The sequence below is a fragment of the Saimiri boliviensis genome, chromosome 3 (assembly GCF_048565385.1).
Source record: "Saimiri boliviensis isolate mSaiBol1 chromosome 3, mSaiBol1.pri, whole genome shotgun sequence".
Taxonomy (NCBI): domain Eukaryota; kingdom Metazoa; phylum Chordata; class Mammalia; order Primates; family Cebidae; genus Saimiri; species Saimiri boliviensis.
In genome coordinates, this window is record NC_133451.1 from 1,238,196 (window position 1) to 1,261,035 (window position 22,840).

The 22,840-nt window shown below is 62.5% G+C and overlaps 1 protein-coding gene across 9 annotated transcripts in view; it reads right to left on the minus strand.

Moving 5' to 3' along the window:
• Positions 1–5,982: 5,982 nt before the first annotated feature.
• The window catches only part of CTBP1 (C-terminal binding protein 1), a 35,287-nt gene continuing 18,429 nt past the window's right edge, over positions 5,983–22,840 (minus strand). For 7 of the 9 annotated variants that reach the window (XM_074395767.1, XM_039468102.2, XM_039468105.2 and 4 more), the window contains 7 exons: positions 20,195–20,339; positions 18,048–18,254; positions 10,698–10,912; positions 9,222–9,352; positions 8,403–8,530; positions 7,432–7,549; positions 5,983–6,939 (listed from right to left, as the gene is read on the minus strand). In XM_074395767.1, coding sequence (XP_074251868.1) covers positions 6,753–6,939; positions 7,432–7,549; positions 8,403–8,530; positions 9,222–9,352; positions 10,698–10,912; positions 18,048–18,254; positions 20,195–20,339 — 1,131 coding nt within the window. In that variant the 3' untranslated portion in view covers positions 5,983–6,752. The remainder of the gene's footprint in view (positions 6,940–7,431; positions 7,550–8,402; positions 8,531–9,221; positions 9,353–10,697; positions 10,913–18,047; positions 18,255–20,194; positions 20,340–22,840) is intronic. The other 2 variants (XM_039468104.2, XM_039468109.2) reach the window with 1 other exon arrangement.

Sequence of the window (22,840 nt, forward strand, 5' to 3'; positions counted from 1 at the left end):
CAGCTGTCCCCTCCCCAGGCCCTGTCCATGCCCGCCCGTTACGCTGCCTGGACACACATAGGGAAGGACCCTGGGACACAGAGAGGAACTGGCTGTGGGTGGAGACAGCGCCTGGCTGAGGTCCTGGGGAAGAGGCCATGTCCAGGGCTCCTGGACACAGGAGGTGGCACTGGCTGAGCCCAGTGCTCACGCTGGGCACAGGGGAGGCACTTTCAAGCTGGGGCGTCCTCAGAGCAGCTGCATCCGGGGCAATACCCACACCCTGGTGTCCACGTCCACGTCTTTACCAGAACTGCCGCTGGCACCCACAGACCTGTGGGCTTTGTCCAGGGAAAGCCGTGCCCAGCACCCAGGGGGCCTGCAGGGGTGCTAGGATTTAGGGTTAAAATCGAGAATCCCGGCCCCCCGAATCCCTGTCCCCAGAGGCCCCATCAGAGCGGCCTGGCCCTCCCGTCCGCCAGCCCAAGCATGAGGCTTCTGCCAGCAGTGCCTGTGGCAGCCTGAGGGAGGGTGGGGGCCGGGGGGACTGTCATTTGGTGTTGATCAAGGGAGATGCTGGTGTCTCCATGGTCCCAGGCCCTCCTGGGCTCCTTCACGCGGATGCCCCGCTCACAAACACCCGCCCAGGCCCCACCAGGGCCCCTCTCACCTCTCACCTCGGAAGCCGTGCAGGGCTTGGATGGGCAGGAAGGTCCAGGAGGGGCCCCTGAGGCCTCCTCACCTGGGTCTGGGGGTTGAGGCCACAGGAAGCCCCGCTCCGTCCCTGATGCCCACCTCCAGCTCTCCTGGCTGCCTCCCGGCCTCCATCTCCCTCCAGGGTCCCACCCTGACCAGGGAGTTGGGGGGTGGGGAAGTGGATCTTTTGGGGAGAGGCCACACCCAGTGTCAGGTCTGCATGTCCAGGGTGGCCTTCTCCTGCCTAGACTCCTCCCCCGGCACTGGGCTGGGAGCTGTCAGGGTGACCCTGCCCTACCCAAGGTCAACCTGGGGCCTTGAGCAGGACGACGCCCCTCATTGCTCCTCCTGAGACCCTTCGTGTCCCCACAGGAGCCGCGTCTCAGGATGCAGTGGACTGAGAGGGCCCTGACTAGTGCCTGTGGGTGCCACTCAGCCACTTGCCCGGCTGCAGCCCTCAGCTCCCGTGGGCTGGCTGTGGGCTCAGGCTGAGCTGACACGGCTGGGAGGTGTCAGCCCTTGGCCTGGCCTTGGCACGGCTCTGCTAGAGCAGGGAGAGGCCAGCAGCCCAGATTTCAGGGCCAGAGGGAGGGCCACGCTGTGACGGAGAACAGGGAGTAACCTGGAGGCCCCGGGCAGGGATCCACAGCAAATGCCTCCTCCAGGACAGATGTGTCCCCTGTGGGTTGGCAGGGGTGCCCAGCAAGAGCAGCAGCTCCTCGGGGCATGGAGACCCTGCAGGCCAAGTGAGCCCCTTGGAATAGAAGGAGCCTCTTCTGGCTCAGCTCTGCAGGCGGAGAGGGGAGGCAGGGCCTGCTTCTGGTGGGGAGGTGCCTTGCCCTGGGAGGTCTCCCTCAGGGGGCAGAAGAGCCAGGGCACACAGCCAGGAGCAGAGAGCAAACCCCAGCCCAGGTGAACCCCAGGTGTGGGGTGGGTGGATAGCACGTGACTTTGACCACGAGTGGACAGGTGAGGGGCGGACAGGTGTGAGCAGGTGAGGGGACATGTGGAGCGCATGGAAGGTGGTGGTGACAGGGACAGCAGAAGAGGCAGTGGGGCTCGTGGGGCAGGTGCAGGCGGCTGGAGAGGGAGGAGGTGGATAGGGCCAGGTGTGAGCAGGTACAGGGCGGGTGGGGGACAGGTAGAAGGGGCTGGGGTTGGTGTGGGCAGGTGCGGGGCAGTGCCAGGGAGGTACTGCCGGGTGAGTGTGGGGCTGGGCAGAGGCTGGCCTGGGACCCCAGGCTCTGCTCGGAACCTACTCTCCGGGTAAGCAGCTGGGCCCTGCTAGGTGTGATCACCCACTACACAGAGTGGTGGGGGCTGGAGCTCCAGACACCTGCAGGGGCTGGGCGTGCTGTGGTGAGGCTGGCTCCTCCCACCCTCTGTCCCACCAGCATCCATAGCCCTGGCTGGCCCCTCCTTGAGTGGCCCCCGCCCCCCTGCTGGAGCCAGCTTGTGTCAAGGACCTGGAGAGTGCGTGGCGAGCCCTCCACGGTGGGGTCCTGCTGCCACTGAGCAACGGGGTCAGCAGCTGGTTTAAAAAGAACGGGCAGCAGCAGGCCGCCCTGGAGGAGCCGGCACACCCATGCCCTGCGTGTCGGAGGCAGGGAGGGTCCGCTCCCTATCCTTGATCTTGTTCAAGTTGCATCACCTGCCTCTCAGGGATGTGTTCGGACCCTGGTGGGAAGGCCTTGGTTGCTGTTTGAGGGTCGGGCCAGGGGTGGCCGAGGCTGTCCAGGGGAGTGGTCAGGGTCTTGGGGGAGCAGAGGTAGACTCAGCAGTGCTGGTGCTCAGAGGGGCCAGGGGACACCGACTCAGGCCACACCCTGGCCAGGCCACCCCGTCCCTGCTGGGGCTCGATGCCGAGGGGAGCGGGTCAGGCGGGTAGAGGCCCAGGGCCAGCCTGGGGGGCGGAGCTGCTCCTCCTCCGGGCGCCGGGCTTAGGGCCCAGGGGCCAGATGGTTTTCCTTGCTGCAGGGAGTGCCGGCAGCGGGGGGAGGCCTGGGAGGGCTTGTGCAGCTGGGTCTCTCTTGGGCTTCTCTGCTGTTGTTTTTTGCTGGAAAATCAATCCTACAAGTCCAGCTGGGCTCTGGCTGAGAGCAGCCAGGGGTGGGAGAGGTAGGCGCTTCCTGGCCTCCTCGGGGTCAGTTCTGGGCCCACAGTGGGGAGAGAAGGCAGGAGGGGGTGGGGGCCCAGCCTGGGGTGGGGATCCCAAAGAGCCTGGCTCCCCATCCTGTGCCCTGCTTGGGCCACCCAAAAGAACTGTCCTGACCCTCCCAACTTCCTGTCCGGGTTCCCGGAGCTGCCTGCAGGTCCCCTGCTCCCGTGCCTGGGCGGAGGTCTAGGGAGGCCAGAGCCCAGGTGTTTGTCAGCAGCCAAAGGAGAGTTCTCCACCAAGGCACAGTAGCCCGAGGAGCTGGGGCGGCCGCTGGCTGACCCTCCTCGGTTCCACCCCTCCTGCCCCAGAGCCCTACGCCAGACCTGAGAATCACAGCCTCCTCCTGCCCCAGGGCTCCCAGCAGGGCCCTCCCCCGCCTGGAGGGTGTGCCCAGCCACCTGTTCTCAGCCCTTTCTTCGGACCTTTCTTGAATGGACTCTGGGCTAAGTGCGAACACACGAAGGCAGTGTCCTCTGCTTCGTGGTCTGTGCCTCTGCTGTCCGAGTTCAGGGGCCGCCCACGCCTCCATGGTTGGCATACGAGGGCTCTTGTTTTACCCATGAGGGCCCAGGACCTGTGCCCTCGATCACATCCCCAGCTTACACGCACAAGCCCACGCTTGCCCACCAGGCGGACGCCCATGCACCTACACGTATGCACACGTACACCAAGCCGGCGGGCCACCACCTCCCCATCCGCCGCCCCAGAGCCCTCGGTGTCAGACCAGGAGGGGGCTGTGGCTGTCCCTTTTGAATACACCCGAGTCGCACAAGCCCAGGTTCCTAGACCTTTGTTGCTCCATATAAATTTGGGGGTGAAATTGTTGAACTTGTTCAACATAAGCAGCTGAAATTTTGCCTGGGAAGGTGATGAAGTCTATAGCACTTGGAAAAACGTATTCAAAGCACTGTATTTTATGAAGTTAACAGCCTGCCCCACAAGCACAGCCCGTCTCATCTGACGGCCTCACCGTTCACCATGGAGGTGGGCGGCCCCGGTCACTCCCACGGTCTTTACCAGCCGGGTGCCGGCGGCTGGGACCAGGTTCTGGCCACTGTGCTCACTGCAGAATCGAGCTAGCGGGCCAGACCCTGCATCGTGAGGACAGAGCAGGACGCATCCCGCCACAGGCACCCGCTGTCTGCACCTTTGTTTGTTTGTTTCTGCCCCGGGTGGGCAGGACAGCTGGCAGGCACCACAGGTGCCCCCGTGAGGCCCCCTGGCCCGTCCAGGATTAGCTGCAGGCTGTGGCTGATTTTCCTGGATTTTCTACACAGACGCTTGTCAGCAAACACAAGGGGCTTATCTCTTCCCTTCCAACACGCAAACCTTATTTCACGTTCTTGTCTCAGGGTTTTGGCACAATCTCCAGTCTGATACCAGCCTCCAGGGAGATGAGCCGTGCTGCCCATTTCACCGGCGAGGAAACCGAGGCTGGGGCCCCCCCACCACCTTCTGCTACCAGCACCCCTCCTGGGGCCTGGCGGGGCGCGGTGGCTCCCCGGAGGCGGCACCAAGGGGAGGTTCGTTTTGAGGCTGCAAACATTTTTCTGTTTTCTGTCCCTTACATCTGAGACTCAGAGCCACACTTCAGAGTCCTGGCTCCCTGGCCGCCAGCCTCACACCGCGGACGGCCCTTGGCGGCGTGCCCTTCCTGCAGGGAAAACCGACCCTTTGACTTGGAAACACTGAGGCCAGCGGAGCGGGACCTCCGGGCCTGCGTCCAGTCCACACTGCTGGTGCCTGGCTGCCTCTCAGGGCGTGGCCTGTCTCCAGTAGGAGCTGGGAGGGCAGCCCCACCCTCGGCGGCCCTGGGGGCTGACCAGGGCCCAGGGACCCAGCCCAGGGCTTGCCTGTGCGGAGACTCAAGCCAGCAGTCAGTGTGGAATTCGGGTCTTCCCACCACCCTCTTCAGCCCCCACCAACGATATCAGAAAACGTCAGCTCCAGCCAGCACCCCAGAGCCTTGAAGTCACCTTCGCTGCCCTCCTCACGCCCAGTGCCCGTGTTGGCAAAACCAGGGCCAGCTCTTTAATCATGTCCAGAACCCACCCTTCCCATCAGCCCAGGCCACCCCCTCAGTGGTCCGGGGGCTCCAAGATGAGGGGCTCCAGGCAGGTCCAAGACGGGCTGGGTGTCCTCTGCCACTCACCTGCTGAGGGGAAGGAGGCAGAGGCCTCGGTCAGTGAGGCACGGCTGCCCTCTGTGGGAACCACTGCCCATAACCGAGACCACTGCGGGCCCCAGGGTGCAGAGCCAGGTCGGAGGGGGCACCCCCACCAAAGGCAGTGGCCTCCCCACTGCTTCTGCTTTAGACGGGACAGGGAGCGGGGGCGGCCGACGCCTGGGGGCTGACGCTGCAGGGTCTGGACGACTGGGCTGGCAGGAGCACCCACCTGCATGCAGGGAAAGGCTCAGGCCAGGGACGCCCCAGAGGGACCCGGGTTTCCCCAGTGCCCGCTGCAGCCCCTCCCTGCACTACCTGGACCCCTGCAGGAGTCTGCCTGGAAGCGCTCCTCGGGGTGTCTGGTATCAAAGTTAATCTCAGAAAATGAGCTGGGACTCTGCTGCCATGCATGGACCACACGTCCCAAGGAAACTGAGGAACCAGGAGGCTGGGATCTCGAAGAGGACACCAGTAAAGAGGGTCGGCTGTGGGCCGAGGTGAGGAGTGACCCCTTTTGGCTGTTTTGCACATTTCTGTGGGCTGGCCGACCCGTGGTCTGCGCAGCCTCCTCGGTCCTGACGTCTGCTATCCCTCCTCCTGTGGCCCACAGGCTTCCCAGGTCGCAGGCCGGCCTCAGGGAGGTATGCTCAGAACGGAGCGGGTGGGCCGTGGGGCGGGCCCTCTGCCAGTCAGGCCATCAGCAACGCAACGGCCCGGCCTGGCACAGTGCTCCCCTTCCTCAGGGGTACTTCAGCAGGCCGCCTCCAAGCCAGGACCCTACAGTGTCCCAGAGATGAAGCAGGCAGAGGGACAGGCCCGCACACACAGAGACCACTGTCCAACCTGCCACGGCCCTGTCTCTGGGTCGCTCTCGGGCTGCCCACGTCAGAGAGGCTGAGCTGGAGGTCACCACAGCCGGGACTGAGGCTCACCCGTGTCCCCGTGAGACAAAGGTGCTGGAACAGATGCCAGGCACGCCGGCTCTTTCCGGGATTTTTATTTCTTTAAAATAATTCATACAAATGGTTACAGTCACAAACATGATTTTAACCAAAATATTGCTAGCCTACCACATCAGCAGGACGGCACCGGTGCAGGCGGGGATGCTGCCACCCTCCGCGCCCCCAGGACAGACGTCGGCGGGCAGCGGGCGTGCCGGGCACCGCCCAAGCTTCTCCTCCCGGAGCTGCTTCGTGATGCCGTCTTCATTTGGAACAAGGGGGTTCATGCCAAAATTAGGAAAAACAGCTTTTGTTTTGTTTTTCTAAATTATTCTAAAAATAAGACAAGCAGGTAGAAAAAACAATGCACTGTGTGGCATAAAAAGAAAAACGGGAAGGATTCATTGTCCTGAGAAGTTTGCCAACTGCCTCATCCGGGGCACGTTCCAACACAGAAAAGGGAAAAATAACGTCCAATTCATTTCCGAATGCTCCCTCAGGGGTGTTTCGTTGACAGCTAAGCAAACAGATCCTTTGTAATGTTCTAAAAACTGTACACAGACAAGAACGTTCATGGGAGAGTAACTACTGACTTCTTCTGCTTAACGAGGAACGCAAGGACACAGGACAGAGAGCCCACGGGACGGACGACAACAACCGACACGGGCCCGGCACTGCCCACCCGCCTCCTGCACCGCCCGACAGTCTCTGCAGCGCCAGGGCCGTCACGCAGGCACCTCCTCTGCACACTCTGGTCCGAGGGGCTTCCGGCCCTCCGCCCAGGCGCCGAGGCTGGAGAGCTCCTCCCGGGCTACAACTGGTCACTCGCGTGGTCTCGATCCGCCTCGGGCTTGACAGTTTGGCCAGGAGAAGGGGCGTGGGGCGGGTGGGCCACAGGGGGCAGGCCGTGGGACAGGGACATGGCGCTGGGCACGATGCCTTCCACAGCAGCTGGGATGCCAGTGGGGGCCACACCCACCACGCCGGGAGGGTACCTGCTGGGAGAGGGTCCAGCCGTGGGGCCCACCTGTAGGCAACCTGGCCAGGCCCCGCCTGCCCTCACAGTAGCAGCAGCACCGAGGGGGCATCTCTGGGAGGACCCGCAGTCAGGGTGAGGGTCCTTGCCTCTGCAAGGACGCTCCTGCCCACGGGAGCTACTTCTCAGGGCAGGGGAGGGGAGTCCTGGTGTCTCCAGGCAACTGGAGCATGAGGTCTTCACCTCAGCCAAAGCCCCCTGCTCCCATAGCCCCCGTGCCCACACAGGCCTCTGCCCAGCAGTCCCGTGTCCACTGGGCCCTGAAGGTCACCCAGCCCAGGATCCTTCCAAGGGGCCCTGGTTCTTGTGGGACTTTTGGGTGAGGTGCGCACCAATTCCACCCAGATCCTCCAGCTCAGCAGAGATGTGCCCCTCCTGCCAGGGGCTGTGCAGGGATCCAGGGGAAGCCGCCCATGCTCATGGGGGCTGGTAAGGTCCCAGCAGGCCTGCTCACCTGTAGGCGGCCCCATTGAGCTCGGGGTGCACGACCGAGGGGTCCATGCTGGCCCAGTGGGTGGCGGCCGTCAGATGGTCCTTGTTGACACAGTTCTTCAGGCTGTCTGGGATCCGGCCTGGGAGACGCAGGAGGGAGGAACAGCTGTAGCTCCGAGGGGACCCCAGGAGCGTGGCCCACGGGGTTGAGGACACGAACTGCAGCCCTCGGCAGTGTGCCCCTGCCCTCAGCCCCGGGGCTCCCCAGCACAGCTGGGTACTGTCGGGGGCCAGCGCCCTCATAGCATGGGCAAACCCCAGCCCAGAGCATGTGCCCAGCTTGCTGAGGAGCCTGTCTACTCAGCCCAGGAACTTCCCAGAGCAGCTCACAGGCCCCAACCGGCAGGTGTTGTGTGTAAGACATGGCTCCAGGGCTCAGCCTGACTTTGACCTCAGAGGCCCCTGCTGGGGGCATGGTGAGAGCAGTGAGAACCACGGCCCTGAGCTGGCAGAACATGGGCCCGGATGCCAGGCAGATGTGAGCCCACGAGCACCTGGGGCTGGCAGGAAGGGTGCCCCCAGGCCACAGGTGGGCACAGGGCCTGATGGAGCTACCCCTGCGCCCACCTCTGATGGCTCCGTGGAGCTCCCCAGGCCTGACCGAGCCGCCCCTACGCCCACCTCTGACGGCTCTGCGGATCTCCCCACGCCTGAGCCGCCCCCGTGCCCACCTCTGACAGCTCCGTGGAGCTCCCCAGGCCTGACCGAGCCGCCCCTGCGCCCACCTCTGACGGCTCTGTGGATCTCCCCAGGCCTGAGCTGCCCCTGCGCCCACCTCTGACGGCTCCGTGGAGCTCCCCAGGCCTGACTGAGCCGCCCCTGCGCCCACCTCTGACGGCTCTGTGGATCTCCCCAGGCCTGAGCCGACCCTGCGCCCACCTCCGACAGCTCCGTGGAGCTCCCCAGGCCTGACTGAGCCGCCCCTGCGCCCACCTGTGATGGCTCTGCGGATCTCCCGTGCCGCCTCCTCTCGCATCTCGATGGATGCCTGCTCGCTGTACCATGCGGCGTGGGGGGTGCAGATGAGGTTGGGTGCGTCCTTCAGGGGGCCCTGGCTAAAGCTGGGAACAGCACCGGCATGGTCAGCACAGCCCGAGTGTTGCGCCCACGTTCAGGGGGAGGTGGCTGGGCACTGGACCCCCTGTGGGAGGGCCCTGCCTGGGAAGCAGACCCCATGGCCTCCGCTCTGCTGGGCAGGTGGGCTGAGCACAAGGGCACAGCCTGGGACAGTCAGACCCACTGGGGGCTCCTGATATCGGTGGGATTTAATCTCCGAGCCCTCAGGGGAGCAGCCTTGATGGGGAGACATACTGGCCTGGCCCCTCTCCACCAAAGGGTCTGTGGGTCCCACAAGCTGATCCTGCCCCTGCCCCTGCCGGGGGTGTCTTCTCCTGCAACTAACATCCAGCCCAGGGCGTCGTCCGTCTGCAGGTCTGGATGTGACCCCGTGGCTCCATGGCCAGGGCTGTCGGGGACCACTCACAGACACTGGAGCCTCGTGCTCTCCTGGCTGGTCGGGGGCCCTGCCTAGAGGCTGCAGAGGACCATCAGTCCCTCCCAGCACAGAGGCGATGCAGGCCTGGAGCCCACGGCTCCATCCTCACCACACAGTGGATGGCAAACTCCCCCAGTGCCGGCCAGCAAGAGGCTGAGCACAGGCCAGTGCCTGGCCTGGCAGAGGCGCCGTCTGGAGGTCAAGGCCGGCAGGAGGGTGGGCAGGGAAGAGCAGGGGGGCACCAGCCATGGGGGCACCTGAAGGGTTCCGACTCGTGCACGTCCAGCGCTGCGCCACGGATCCGGCCCTCCTTCAGGGCCTGGGCCAGCGCCTTCTCGTCCACCAGGCCACCCCTGGCCGTGTTCACCAGGAAGGCCCCTTGTCTCATCTGGAAGACGTCAGGACAAGGCTAGGTTCAGTCAGGGATCCGCGCAGGGTGGGCGACCAGGGAAGCAAGGGTGGCGGTGTGCCCCGTCGGGTGGGGGAGCTCCCCGGCCCCTTCTCAGCCCAGGCCCACCTTGGGCTCAGCAGGGCTCTCGGACTGAAGGCCCTGGGCATTTGGCACCACAGCCCTGGCAGGCCGGCTGGGGCTGGGGCCTTAGTGACCTGCACGGCCCCACACCTCCTAGAGAGCTCGACCCTCCTGTCCCAGCCGAGCTGAGGACTAGGCAGGGCTCCGGGCTTGGCCCCTGTGGTACCCTCTTTCTGGGTCCCCTTCAGCCTCCCAACGCCCAGGGCCGTCGGCTCTGAGGCGTGGTTTTCGACTCCAGCCCCAGCTGGGGCCTGCAGCAGGGGCTGCTGTCTTTGGAACAGGCTCGTGTTTCATGCACTTTTGCAAAAGGCCCTGAGAGAGGCTCCCCCTTGGCTTCGCAGCCAGGGCTTTCCTGCATCCCCCCATTTCAAAGCCAGCCCACCCAGCCCCGGTGTCTGGCTGGCGGCCGTGCAGGTCACAGTGGCTCCTCTTTGGTGAGTTGCTGCCCGTTGCAGCCTCACACCCAAGGTCCTCAGAGACAGCAGGGCTCTGACCAGTGTCCATGTGCTACACCCTGTCCACTAGAAGGCTCTGTCAACAAAGAAAGGGGACGTGGGCACCTGGCCTCATCCTCCTTGCAGCTACAGGGGTCTAGGCAGATGGCTGACACGTGGCCCCTGACCTGTGTACACACACGCACACACAAACCAGCACATACAAATGTGCAGACATATGTGCACCCACACACACGTGCCCATGTACACACACACCAGTGCGCACATACAAGCCCCTGATAGGCCTGGAGCCAGTGGGAGCCAGCCGCCCCCAACTCCACCCACTCCAGGGAAGTGCAGTGCTGAGGCAGAGGCCCACCTGAGCACAGCCCTTTCCAGCTGCAGATACGCAACCTGAATCTGGCGGCACGGCACAGAAGCCACAACGGCCGACCCAAGGCCTCCAGGGAGCTGCGTCTGTCCCCACTATGTGAGTGACAAGGACTTCACAGGCATCTGGTACTCAAAGGGCTGTGGTTTTGTCTCGTATGGAGAGTATTTTAGTTCCAAGTAGAACTCGGAACATGGAGAAGCTGTCTGTGCAGACGGGGCTCACTCCAGCAGGGCTGGCGGACACCGTGGTGTGGCTCGAGGAGGGCAGGGTCTCGCCCAGATGCAGGAGGCAGCTGGGAGGGACCCACCTGACACCCCCACCATCCCTCACACTGGTCCTGCCAGAAGGGAGTCCTGCACCCTGGCCCGCGCACCTGCTTGACGGTGAAGTCGTTGATGAGGTGGTGGTTGTGCTCGTTGAGGCCGCAGTGCAGCGTCACGCAGTCGCTGTGGAACAGCAGGTCCTGCAGGGTGCTCACGCGCTGCAGCCCCAGCGCCCGCTCCACACCGTCCGACAGGTAGGGGTCGTAGAAGAGCACGTTGAAGCCGAAGGCCTTGGCTCGCAGCGCCACCGCCTGCCCTACACGACCTGGTGGTGCCAAAACGCAGCATGAGACCCTTGCTCACCCATGGCCAGGAGGCCAGCCCCACAGCCAGGGTCAGAGGGGCCTCTGTGCCTCAGTTTGACCGTCTGTCTGCCAAGGATGACACCTTGGGTGCCCGCGCCCGCGCCACACAAGACGTCTGCCTCCAGTGTGCCTGCTGCCAAGGCGGAGGCTGTGCACAGGGGTGGAAAGGGGTCAGCTAGACCCTGGGCCCACACCACCTGTCAGCCATGTCACCCCCACTGCAGCCTGTCCACAGGACGAAAAATGAACCACTCCATGTCAAATGAACCGGTCAGCAGGTCTCCACCCGGCCTGCACACGCCATGTGTGCCCAGTCCCTTCCGATGATCTGCTTTCGGGTCCACCCATCAGTGTCTCCAGCACCTCAATTCCAGCCACAGCTTGGTGGAGACAGCAAATGGGGCAGGAGGGAACCTTCCAGACCAGGGTGGCCCCGCTGGGGTTATGTCCTGCCCTGGTCGTGTGGAGCAACAGAGAAAGCCACCCGGGCAGACATGCCTGCCCGTCCCCGAGCCCTGCTGTGGGCCCTTCACACCCACTGCCTGCCCCCACCCCAGCAGTCCAAGGCTGGCACGGGTCCCAGCACAGGAGCCTCGGAGTGAGGGCCACTGAGTCTGGCTGGGGCCGGCTCTGCCCTAGGGAAGGTCTGCAGGGTGCACGCACCCACTGTGAGCCAACAATGTGGGCACAGACTCAGAAGCCCAGACACGGCTGGAAGGACACAGGACCCCAGCCTGCGAAAGCAGTCTCTCCTGTATCACGTAGGAGGGAACTGCTGCAAAGGAGGGAAGCAGGGTGGGTGCTGGGGCGGGTGGGGAAGTGGACGTGGTTTCAAAGGCGGTGGCCAGGGCAGGCCTCCCTGAGAAGGCCAAGCTTGCTAGAGACATGAGGGGCAGGAAGGGAGCCGGAGAGCTGGAACAGCATGTGTGAGGGGCCCGCAGTGGCCCAAGGGCCACGGAGACCAGACTGCCAGGCAGGCAGGGCAGCTGGACGCAGCCCAAATGCCCAGGGGAACAGGACTGGGGGAGGCTGGGAGGCCAGTCAGAAGGGCTGAGGACCACCTCAGCACACTATACCCTAGAAAGAGAGGCGCGTGTTCTAGAAGGAACATGGTGGTTCCAGCAAAAGCTCTTTAAACATGCTAAGAGATGACACCAAGTGTGGATGTAAGCAGCAGAAAGATGGAAGGTTCCAGAAGATACATGGCAACTCCTTAAAGAGCCACACAGAAACTCAGTCCAGGGAGGGCTCAGCAGGGCAGAGTAGAAGCAGGATTCCGAGGGTTGGAGCCACCGCTGGAGTACCCGGTCCAGGGAGGTGGGCTCGGCAGGGCAGGGGTGGGTGCAGGATTCTAAGGGTGGGAACAATGGCCCGAGTCCCCAGGGAGCTCCTCAGGAGTAGGAACAGCCCCCGCCCATCAAACCCCCTACCAGGGATCCCACTCAGTGGGCAGGAAAGGGGGGAGAGGCACCTCCCCCAGCGCAGAAGGCAGAAGAGACGCGGCTTCCCACTGTGCTCAACAGAAAGCCCGGGGAGTAGGGCTGCCGGCGGCGAGAACTAGTTTGAGCCCCAGCCCGGTGGCCCCTGCGCCTGGCATGGGAGAGAAGCGGCTGTTCTGGGCGAGACGACTCTTCGCTTTAGTCTCTGCTATTCTCTTCCACACAACGTCTGGCTTATGATAGGGACTGCGATGACACAGGGACGCGGCAGGAAGATGTGGCTTCGCATTAGAACAAGACGCTACAAGCGACGAACCCACAGGTGACCGCATCAGCCAGCAAAGGCTCTTAAAAAACTACTCTAACCGTGCTTAGAAATGACAGCAAGTATGGATGTAATAGCAGAAAGATGGAGGATAAAGGACCACATAGAAATTCCAGAACTAAACATCCTCTCTGAACCAGAACTCCCTGGATGAAATGAACAGCAAAAAGGGTCAGGAGCTTGAAGGCAGGGCTCAAAGTCAGCAGACATTACCCAAACAAAAGCAGAGAGAAAAGAATTTAAAATTTGTTTTAAAGAACAGGCCATGGTGGCTCACACCTGTAATCTCAGCACTTTGGGAGGCCAAAGCAGGCAGATCACATAAGATCAGGAGTTTGAGACCAGCCTGGCCAACATGGTGAAACCCATTTGTAAAAGCATTACAAAAGCCAAATGCCGAACAACAAACTGAATGAACTCTGTGAAATCCTTCTACTGATAATGCCAGAATGCTGTAAAGAAAGGTTAAAATAAACAGAGCGATGTCATATTTGTATCCTGAAGATTCAGTATCTTTAGGAAGTCAGCATTCCCAAAACTGATGTTAAGGACTCAACAAAATGAACATTGAAGAGCTGATTGCAGACCAGAAATGGAAACGCACAGCAGGACCTAAAACAGCCAAGACCCTGGAGAAGAGCATGGCGAAGGAACGCCGCCTGCCAGACCTCCAGGCTCACTGCCGTGTGGACGGCGTGGCACAGGGGACAGGGAAAGCCGCCTGCCAGACCTCCAGGCTCACTGCCGTGTGGACGGCGTGGCACAGGGGACAGGGAACGCCGCCTGCCAGACCTCCAGGCTCACTGCCGTGTGGACGGCGTGGCACAGGGGACAGTGAAAGCCGCCTGCCAGACCTCCAGGCTCACTGCCGTGTGGACGGCGTGGTACAGGGGACAGGGAAAGCCGCCTGCCAGACCTCCAGGCTCACTGCCGTGTGGACGGCGTGGCACAGGGGACAGTGAAAGCCGCCTGCCAGACCTCCAGGCTCACTGCCGTGTGCACGGCATGGCATAGGGGACAGGGAAGAGAAACAGGTCAATGGAACAGAAGTGTCTAGGCGGACCCCCTCACATGTGACAAGCTGCCTTTCCATAGACAAGCCAATGGGAAGGAGGCCCCACATGTGCTGCAATGACCTGCCATCCTGGGAAAGGGCAGACCGCAACCCCAGCCTCACGTCACACGTGAGAGGCAACCCAGAAGACCCTGGACCCAGAGGTAAAAGCTTCCAGAAGAAAACCCAAGAGCACCTGCATGACCCCGGGGTAAGCGAGATTCCTCAGAACACAAAAGACATTCACGTAAAAACCAACGGGTGATAGGCTGGGCTTCATCAGAATTGAAAACGTGTTCTCATCGCAGAGATGCCAAGAAAGTGAAAAGTCAAGCCGTGGCCTGAGATACTGGGAAATATTTAAAAACAAACATTTTGAAATTATGAAAATAGCCACGGTGCATATCGATCTGACAACTGACATATCACATGAGGGCTTTGTAAGCCACAGACAAAAGACCAGGGCAGAAAACACAAGGGAAGCCGTGAAGGGCTCAGTGCTTCACGACACAGGCACTGCCAGAGGCCAGTAAGGGCAGGAAAAGGTGCTCGGCCTCCTTGGTTATCAGGAAACTGCAGGTTAAGATGAAAATACCATGAAATGCCTGCTGGAGTGGCTGGAATTACACAGACCACAACCCGGAGGCCTGGCGAGGACGCGGCTGCCCGAGCGAGAAGCCACGTCCTGCTCTGGGACGCAAAAATTCCGCTCCGAGGAACAAACCCAAGAGAAATGTGCTCCCAGAAGTTTTGTGATATTCTAGCCACAACCTTAGAAAATCCATCACCAAGAGTCTGGACAAGTGAATCATGTTGGGTCCATGTGACAGAACTGTCGTCAGGAAGGAACTGCTGGGTCATGCAAAAACCCAGACAAGACCCAGGTCACCACCCCGACCAACAGGAGGCGGGCACCGCAGCAGAGCTGGGGAAGGCTGGTGCTCTAGGAGGCGGGACCCGGGTCATCACGGGGCACCTGTGGCGGAAGGGGGCCTCGGGACCGCGTGGTGTAGGAGCCTGCTCTGCAGACGGACTGGGGGGTTCTTGGGTGTAAATGTGTACCACGTTTTCCTGTGTGTACATAAGATAGTGCATTTTTCAGAAGGGAGGAGGGAAGAACCAGAAGGAGACTAAGTCATAGGCACCCGAGCCTCGCAGGGCAGCGGAAGCAGCCGCCCCCCTCGCCTATGCCAAGTTGCACCAACACTGTGAGCCACACGCCACCCAGGGCTTCAGCCTTCCTGTAGTCACAAGAGTGGCCTCCACGCTGAGAACCACCTAGACACAGGCGTGCACAGCGGAGGGCAGACGGCGGCACGCAGACCCTGGGAGGGCCTGAGCGGCTGGTGACTAGCACTGGCCCCACCTGGAGCACGAGGTGCTCCCGAGGAGTGCGAGGATGGGGCTCAGGGACAAAGGCAAGGGGCTGGGTGCGGGCTGCAGGTGCTCTGTGGTCAAAGGTGCCAGGCAGGTGGCCGGGGTGGGGTGGGGGTCCTTGTCCACGAGGTGGAGGCTGCAGCATCAGGGGGCTTGTGTCCCTAGAGGACAAAACCTCTCCTCAGCTCCTGAGGCCAAGGGAGCTCTGGCCTGGCCTGGGTCACCACGAAAGCACCACAGGCAGAGGGGGCTGCGCTGAGACAGAGGGAAGCAGCTGCACCCCAGCACCGACCCCCGCGGCTCTAGGGGCGCCTACCTGAGGGCCCACAGGATGACCTGGGTCAGTGCAGGGGAGAATGCCCACAGCCAACCCCTTGCCTGCCAGGTCCGCCCTGCACTCCCTAGGATACCAGGACCCATCCCGCAGTCCCTACCAACACTCAGGCCAGGCCTGGGTGGGGGCCTCAGCAGGCGGGGTCCTCCCCTGACCTCTGAGGCACCCCGACCAGGCCCTCCAACCCCCACTCCGCATGGGGCCGTGGAAGGAGCAGGTTGGGCCCAGCTCCATGCTCAGCCTAGGCAGGTGCCACCCTCAGGCCTCAGAGTGGCCATGGGAAGGGCCTGGGGCCTTCACGGCTGGGACCATGGACCCTGACCCCAGGAGAGAAAGGACACAGAACTCCAAAGGCTCTTACCAGGGGAAATACAGACACCGCCCACGCCTTCCCCAAACCCCTAGCTGCTCGTTCACCCCAGGTGAGGCGTCGGACCGGTGGCTGCAGGGCACATGGCACCCTGCAGGCAAGGGACACACGAGGGCCCGTCCCACAGGCTTGCTCTGCAGGCAGCCCAGGCACGGACCCTGCACAGGGTTGGCAGGCAGCTCAAGGAGCCCTGAGCTCCTGGCCTCTTGGCCTCTGCCCACACCTGGGCTTCCTGTGCCCCCTCCTGCCTCCCCTCCACACATGCGTGCCGTGGTCCTGACATGGGTGGAGCCACCCAGGCCTCAGATGAGCAGAGGTGTAAGAGACAGGCACCTCAGGGCTCCAGGGTCCTCACAGGCTCCAGCTAGCCCTGGGGTCCTGGTGGGGGCACCAGCAAGGTCATGAGAGCTGTGTCCAGGAAGAGACAAATGTGCTCCATGCACATCTGTGAGCCAACCTCTCCCACTAGCTGAGGTATGGTATCCTCACCAAGACCACCCAACATGTCCCTGTTCCCACACGCTGGCAGAAGGACAGCGGTCAGCAGGGGTGGGCTGTCTGGATGTTTGGGAAGCAGGGGGCCCGCTGGTCAAGGGGAGTCCCTGGTTCTCACATCCCCATGGGGCCTCCTGGGGAGGCAGTTACCTAGGCCACAGTGTCCGGGGGGTCTTCAGAAAAGGAACCCCCCCAACCCACCCTCTCCATGAACCCTCTAAGGGAGCATCTTCCCAGCCCACACCTGGGCCCAGCCCAGATTCTCCTCCCTCCTTTATGGGGCTCCCCACACCTGCCCTCTCCCAGCTCCACTTTCCTTCAAGACATCATACACACACACAGACACACACAGACAGACATACACAGACACACACACACGCACACGCACACGCACACGCCTGCTGGTCTGAGCTCAACCTGGGCCTGGCTGTGTGGGGCCTGCCGCGCACCGGACCTAGGACAGCGCTGGGCCCAGGACAGGCAGCTGCAGAGTGAGCAGGCAGATCAAGAGTGAGGGAACACGGGGGTCAAACCACTCCATGAGACCAGGGCCAGCACCAGGGGGAGGAGGCCCTGCCCCCAAGCAGAGCCCACACAGCCAGCTCCAGGGACCTTGAAGTGTGAGCACATGCCAGACTGTGGTTGATGTTGTGTGTACACATGTATGTCCGTGTCTAGCTGCGTATGTGCCCACAACTAACAATGTATCCCCGTGAGGTCATGTGTGATGCCCGTGTGCCGTGTGATAGCTGTGTGTGTGCTGTGACATCTCTATGTCCCCGTGAGGTCATGTGCATGCTGTGACGTCCACGTGATGCCCCCGTGTGCCATGCGATAGCTGTGTGCTGTGACGTCCATATGGGATGTCCGTGTGTGCCATATGATAGCAGTGTGTGCTGTGGCATTTATATGTCTCCGTGAGGTCATGTGTGTGTTGTGACATCCACGTGTGATGTCCCCATGTGCCATGTGATAGCTATGTGCTGACATCCAGGTGTGATGTCCATGTGCTGTGTGATAGCAGTGTGTGCTGTGACATCTGTGTGTCCCCATGAGGTCATGTGTGTGCTGTGATGTCCACACGTGATGCCTGTGTGTCGTGTGATAGCTGTGTGCTGTGACATCTGTATGTGCCCGTGAGGTCACGTGTGTGCTGACATCCATATGTGATGTCTGTGTGTGCCCACGAGGTCATGTGTACTGTGATGTCTGTGAGGCCTACACGTGTGCTGTGGAGTTGTGCGTGACGTCTGTGCAGGCCCGTGTGAGGCCGACGTGTGCTGTGACATCTGTGTGTGATGTCTGTGTGTGCCCATGAGGTCCATATGTGTACTGTGATAACTGTGTGAGGTCCACACGTGTGCTATGGGATTGTGTGACGTCTGTGCAGGCCCGTGAGGTCCACGTGTGTGCTGTGATGTCCGTGTGAGGCTGTGTGTGCTGTGTGTGCAGTGACGTCTGCGTGACACGTGCGCACGCCCGTGTGATGCCCGTGTGTGTGCTGTGACGTCTCTGTGGGTAGGGCACACAGCCTGGGATTCCCGGGACCGGCGCCTGGGCTGTGCACACTCAGTCCTGCCCTGGGTGGGGACCGACACCCGTAGCCCTGCCCAGCCCTGGGCGTCTCCTCCTAGGCATGGCCGAACGGTGGCAGCGCCAGACACTGGAGGGGGCACAGGCGCGGAACTGCGGCCGACGCACCGAGTCCGATGATGCCCAAGGTCTCCCCACGGATCCTGGCGGCGCCGGACGCCACCTCTCGGATCTGCTCGACGCTCTGGACTCGCGTGCCCTCCCGCAACGCCTGGTGCAGCCAGGTGGCCCGCCGGTACAGGTTCAGGATGTGGCACAGCGTCGAGTCGGCCGTCTCCTCCACGGACGCCGCAGGCACGTTGCAGACGGCGATGCCTGCGGGGACAAGGACACGGCGGTCAGCCCCGGACCGGGTCCAGCCCCGGGAGGACACCAGGGCCGCTGGGGCCGGGGCAGGTGGGAAGCTTCCCAAGGAAGAAGCCAAGGGACATGTCCCCAAGGCCACCCTGGGAGGCCACCAAGCGCATCTCACAGGCTTGGGGGTGGCAGAGTAAGCAGCCAGGCCCCTGCGCGCTGCAGCCCAAGCCCCGCCTCCACTTAAGGTTCACGAGGCCCCGGCTCCTGTGCGCTGGGGCTCGGGCGGAGACACTGCCCTGACCCCTCCCGACTCAGCACTGGAAGCCCAGGATCACCACTGCCCCAATTCCTCCCTGGGAAGCTGCGGCCAGGTCAGAATCTGGGTGCTGGCCCACCAGCACACATACATGGGCATCTGCACATGTCCTTGGGGCTCCGCCAGGCCAAGTGGGGCCCCTGCAGCTCCTTCCACCCTCCATGCCCCACACCCCGCAGTCAGTAACACCGAAGCTGGAGCCATTCCTGGAAAGCGAATCCATCCCATTTCTCCCGAATAGCTAGGCCGGGCACACCCATGTGTGCCCGCTGTGTGACGTCCTCCATGTGACCCCTACTCCACTCTCCTGGCCTAGGCAGGCCCTTCCCCGGCCAGCACCCCGCCCTGCACGGCTCTGCACTTCCTATCCCATCCGGGTGGTCACACTCCTGCGTCCAACCGGCCCTCCATCTAACTGGCCATCTGTCTCCCTGGCGAGGAGGAGGAGCAGGGCGCCAGGACAGAGCTGCACTCATGCCCAGAGGCTGGACAGGACCACGTGGTTCCACACGTGGTTCCCAAGGGCCAGGCGGGGCCTGACGTGGGGAGGCGCGAGCGGGGGCTGTATGAGGCCAAGGGCGGGATCCCAAACAGCCCCCAGACACAACTCGCTGGGACGTAAAAATGTTAAGCAAGGAAGGAAAACCAAGCCAGGCACGAGACTGGAACAAAGGCCTCCTGAGGGCGGCCAGATCCCAGAGACGCCCCAGACCGTCCCTGGCTGAAAAGCAGAGCCCTGGCCTGGGAAACGGCAAGGCCAAGGGAGACGGTAAACAGCAGGGGCCGCTCAGAAAGCGCCCAGGCCTGCCCCCGACAGCACGGCCGGCCCCTCCCGGGACACTGCCCACAGAAACCAAGGCGGGACAGGGCTGCACGCGGCTTTGGCCCACGTGTGTCGGCGAAGCAGCTCAAGCCAACACAGGAGGAAACCGCGAACAGGAAGCACGGCTTCCAACACCACCTGCGTCTCCGGCAGGAACACAAGCGGTTCCGACTTTGCAGCGCCGTGAGCTGCATCCCAGGAACGGGGAGGCAAGGCCACGCCGTGATCTGGCCAACCCGTGGGTACCAGCAAGGTATGACCTCGTCTGTCACCAGGATCGAGAAGGAGAAAAAACAGACTGGGCACGGCAGAAAACGGAACGTGCACTCCGCGCAGAACGGCCAAGCACTGCTCCTCGAGTTTGTTCTGATGTGCGCGTGCACGACGCAGACGTGTTCCACGCGTGTGTGCACGTGTGCTGGGCTGTGAAACACACCGCTGTTCCCGCCGTGTCTTGGGACAGAGACCTATGAGCCTATTACAGCCATACACTGAGACCCCTGCCCCCCACCCCAGGGCCCTGGCACCCCAGCAAGGGGCACCAGCCCGATGTGCACAAAGACCCACATGGCAGCAGCTGCTCGCATGTGAGGCTGCAGCTGGATTTCCTGCTGCCCACAAGAGCATGTGTCCGCAGGTGAGGCTCTGTGAGGAACGGAACGGCTGCAACCTCACGCCGGCCCTTGACGGGACCACACGCCACTGCCACCCAGTGACATGCGGTGGGGTCCTTGATGTGGCAGCGAAGCCTCCATGGAAGCAGCAAGCCTGACGGAGCTCGCGCAAACGGGCACAGGAGAGAACTCGGGGCCAGCCTACCTAAATCCCCAGCCGACTTGATGTCGATGTTGTCAAAACCACTGCCGATCCGGACGATGATACGCAGGGCTTTGAACTTCTCCAGGTCCTCCCTGGTGAGTGTGATGGTGTGGTACATCAGGGCCCCCACGGCCTCATTCAGGACCTGCGGCGGGGAGAAAGCACACCCCTGAGCCAGCGCCTGCAGATCCTTGGCCTCGGCCTTCAGGGCAGGGATCAGCCCGGCTGGGAGATCAGACCGTGGTCCTCAGGCTCCGTTCCCCAAGCACCAGCCCAAACACCGGGGGAGGCCACACTAACACTCGCTTCCCCACCACGAGCTGCCCCTCACCCCCACCAGGGCATCCTGAGTCCCGGCAATTCCTGCCACAGCCCCCTCAGCATTGCGCAGGGCGCACGCCAGAGCTGGTCAGAGCTGCCCACTTCCCACTGTGGTGGCTGAGATGCTTCCCTTTGAGCATGCACCCCACCCTGAGAGTCTGCTCAGCCTCATGGAGGAAATGGGGTCCCCGCCAGGCAAGGACACAACAGGGGGGCGCAGCCACACCTGGGAAGGATGCTGAGCAGGTGCAGCTGCGAGGGAAGAGGCGGGGCACCCGAGACCTGCAGGCCCAGAGCTGCGGACAGAAAGCAGCAAGTCCTCAGGACACACAAGCACGTGGGCAGAGACAGGCAGCGGCCACCCAGCCACAAGGACATGACCACAGGAGCACGACTGCCCTGTGTCACCTGAGAACCCGCCCAGAAATGCTGCCCACAGCAGGCACAGTGCACAGCACGGCCGGCGAGGCTTGGGGAGCTGTGTTCACAACAGCCACTCTCTCTTTTTCAGTTTCCATGACAAATCCTAGACCGGAAGGGCTACAGTGAATGTGGACCTGCACACAGCAGCCTGACCACGGTGCCTCCACTTAGCCAGCACCAGGAGCCGCTGTGGTTACGGCCAACCGCGCCCTGCCAAAAGCTCCCAGGTACCCCCAGCCCAGAGGGGACCCCAAGGAGGGAAGGGGCAGTGTGGGGATCAGAGGCACACGGGTGGAGGAAGTGCCAGGCAGAAGAATCAGGCGTGGCACTGGGCATGGGGCGGAGGAGGGTGTGAACCACCTGCACACGTCCATCCCACACACCCATGCCCATGTATGACAACGCCCACATGGTGCAGACGCTGTGGAAACAGCCATGGTTGGTGGTTGAGGACACCAGGATGCAGACTTCATCCACGTGGGCATGTCCGAGTCCTGGGGGACACACTGCACCTCCCATGAGGACACGACTCCCACCTACCACCTGTCCAGTGGGGCCACAGGGCCTCCTGACAGATCAACAGTGCAAGCTCAGCCCCCAGGTTGCCAGGGGCCTGGGTAGTGTCCTTCCCTCCCTCCCTGCCGTGCCGAGCCTTCGGCCCCCTGGCAGCAGTGCCTGGGTTGCTGGACTGCAGGGTGTCCTGTGGGAGCTGACTCTGCCTGGGGCTGGGCAGAACAGCTGGTGCTGGGCCGGCACACATGGGTGGGGTGAGGGCGGCCCCCAGCAAGACGCTCACCACCCAGCTGCAACCCCTTCTCCGATAGTGCCCGGACTGCCAGCTCGGCCAGAACAGATGATTGCCTTTGAGGCTGGCACAGCTTCCCTTCTGGGTAGCAGAGCAGGGGAGCCCTGGGCTGGCCTGAGTGTTCTGTGGGAAGGGAATCATCTGCACAGACCACGGACGAATGGGCCTAACACTCATCAATTCACGGACAGGGCTGACGGCTGGCCCTGGGCTCCTGGGAGGGCTTTGAGGCTGCATGGGTGCACACCCCTGGTGCACCACACTGAACCAGCAGTGTGGATCCAGTGAGGCCACGGAGGACAGCACAGGTGGAGGCCGGCAGTGGGCGGCTGGTGCGTGGCTGTACGTGGAGGCGCCAGGAAGACCCTGTGCTGCGTGCACTGGAGATGGGCGGCCACACACCACAGAGGCCGCCTCGGGCAGCCTGGCAGAGCAGCCACAGCTGAGGGGAGTCGCCTGCAGGTGAAGCTTCGTCAGCACCCACTGTGGGCAGCAAGGGCTGCGCATGCGAGCGGCAGACAGCGGCACGTGGGAGATGGGCCCTGGGGTCAGGAAGGCCTGGCAGCAGTCATCAGCCCGGGCGGCCGGCCTGCGCAGCTGGACCTACAGGGGCCCGTCCCACGGTGTGTGTGTAGAGGCGGTGTGAACAGGCTGTGTAAACGGGCTGGAAAGACCCACAGTGCACAGGACGGGCTTGTGTGTACAGAGGCACTGGCTTGCCTTCACCCCAAGCGTTCAGCCGCGGCCTTGGAAAAGTCAACTGTAAACCGCAGCACGTCACCTCCCCCATAATCAGACCAGATCCATGCGAATGTCCCTACTGCGAAGCTTTCAGGTGGCTTCCCGCGTTGACTCTTCCATGGTGAAAGTGTGTTTCTCCCATCAAGATAAGCTTTGGGAAGCGGAAACGCGTCGGCCGAGGGCCTCCTGCAGGCCCGGGGCGCCCCCACCCAGCCGCAGCAGCTCAAGACGGCTGGGCAGTGAAAAGCAAGCAGCCTCCCTGAGTAGCTGCAGTAACTTGCCCGGGCACGTCTCTTGGTACACTTTTTTCAGGCCCTTGCCCTTTTCCCTACTGAATGTATTTTTAACAATGCAGT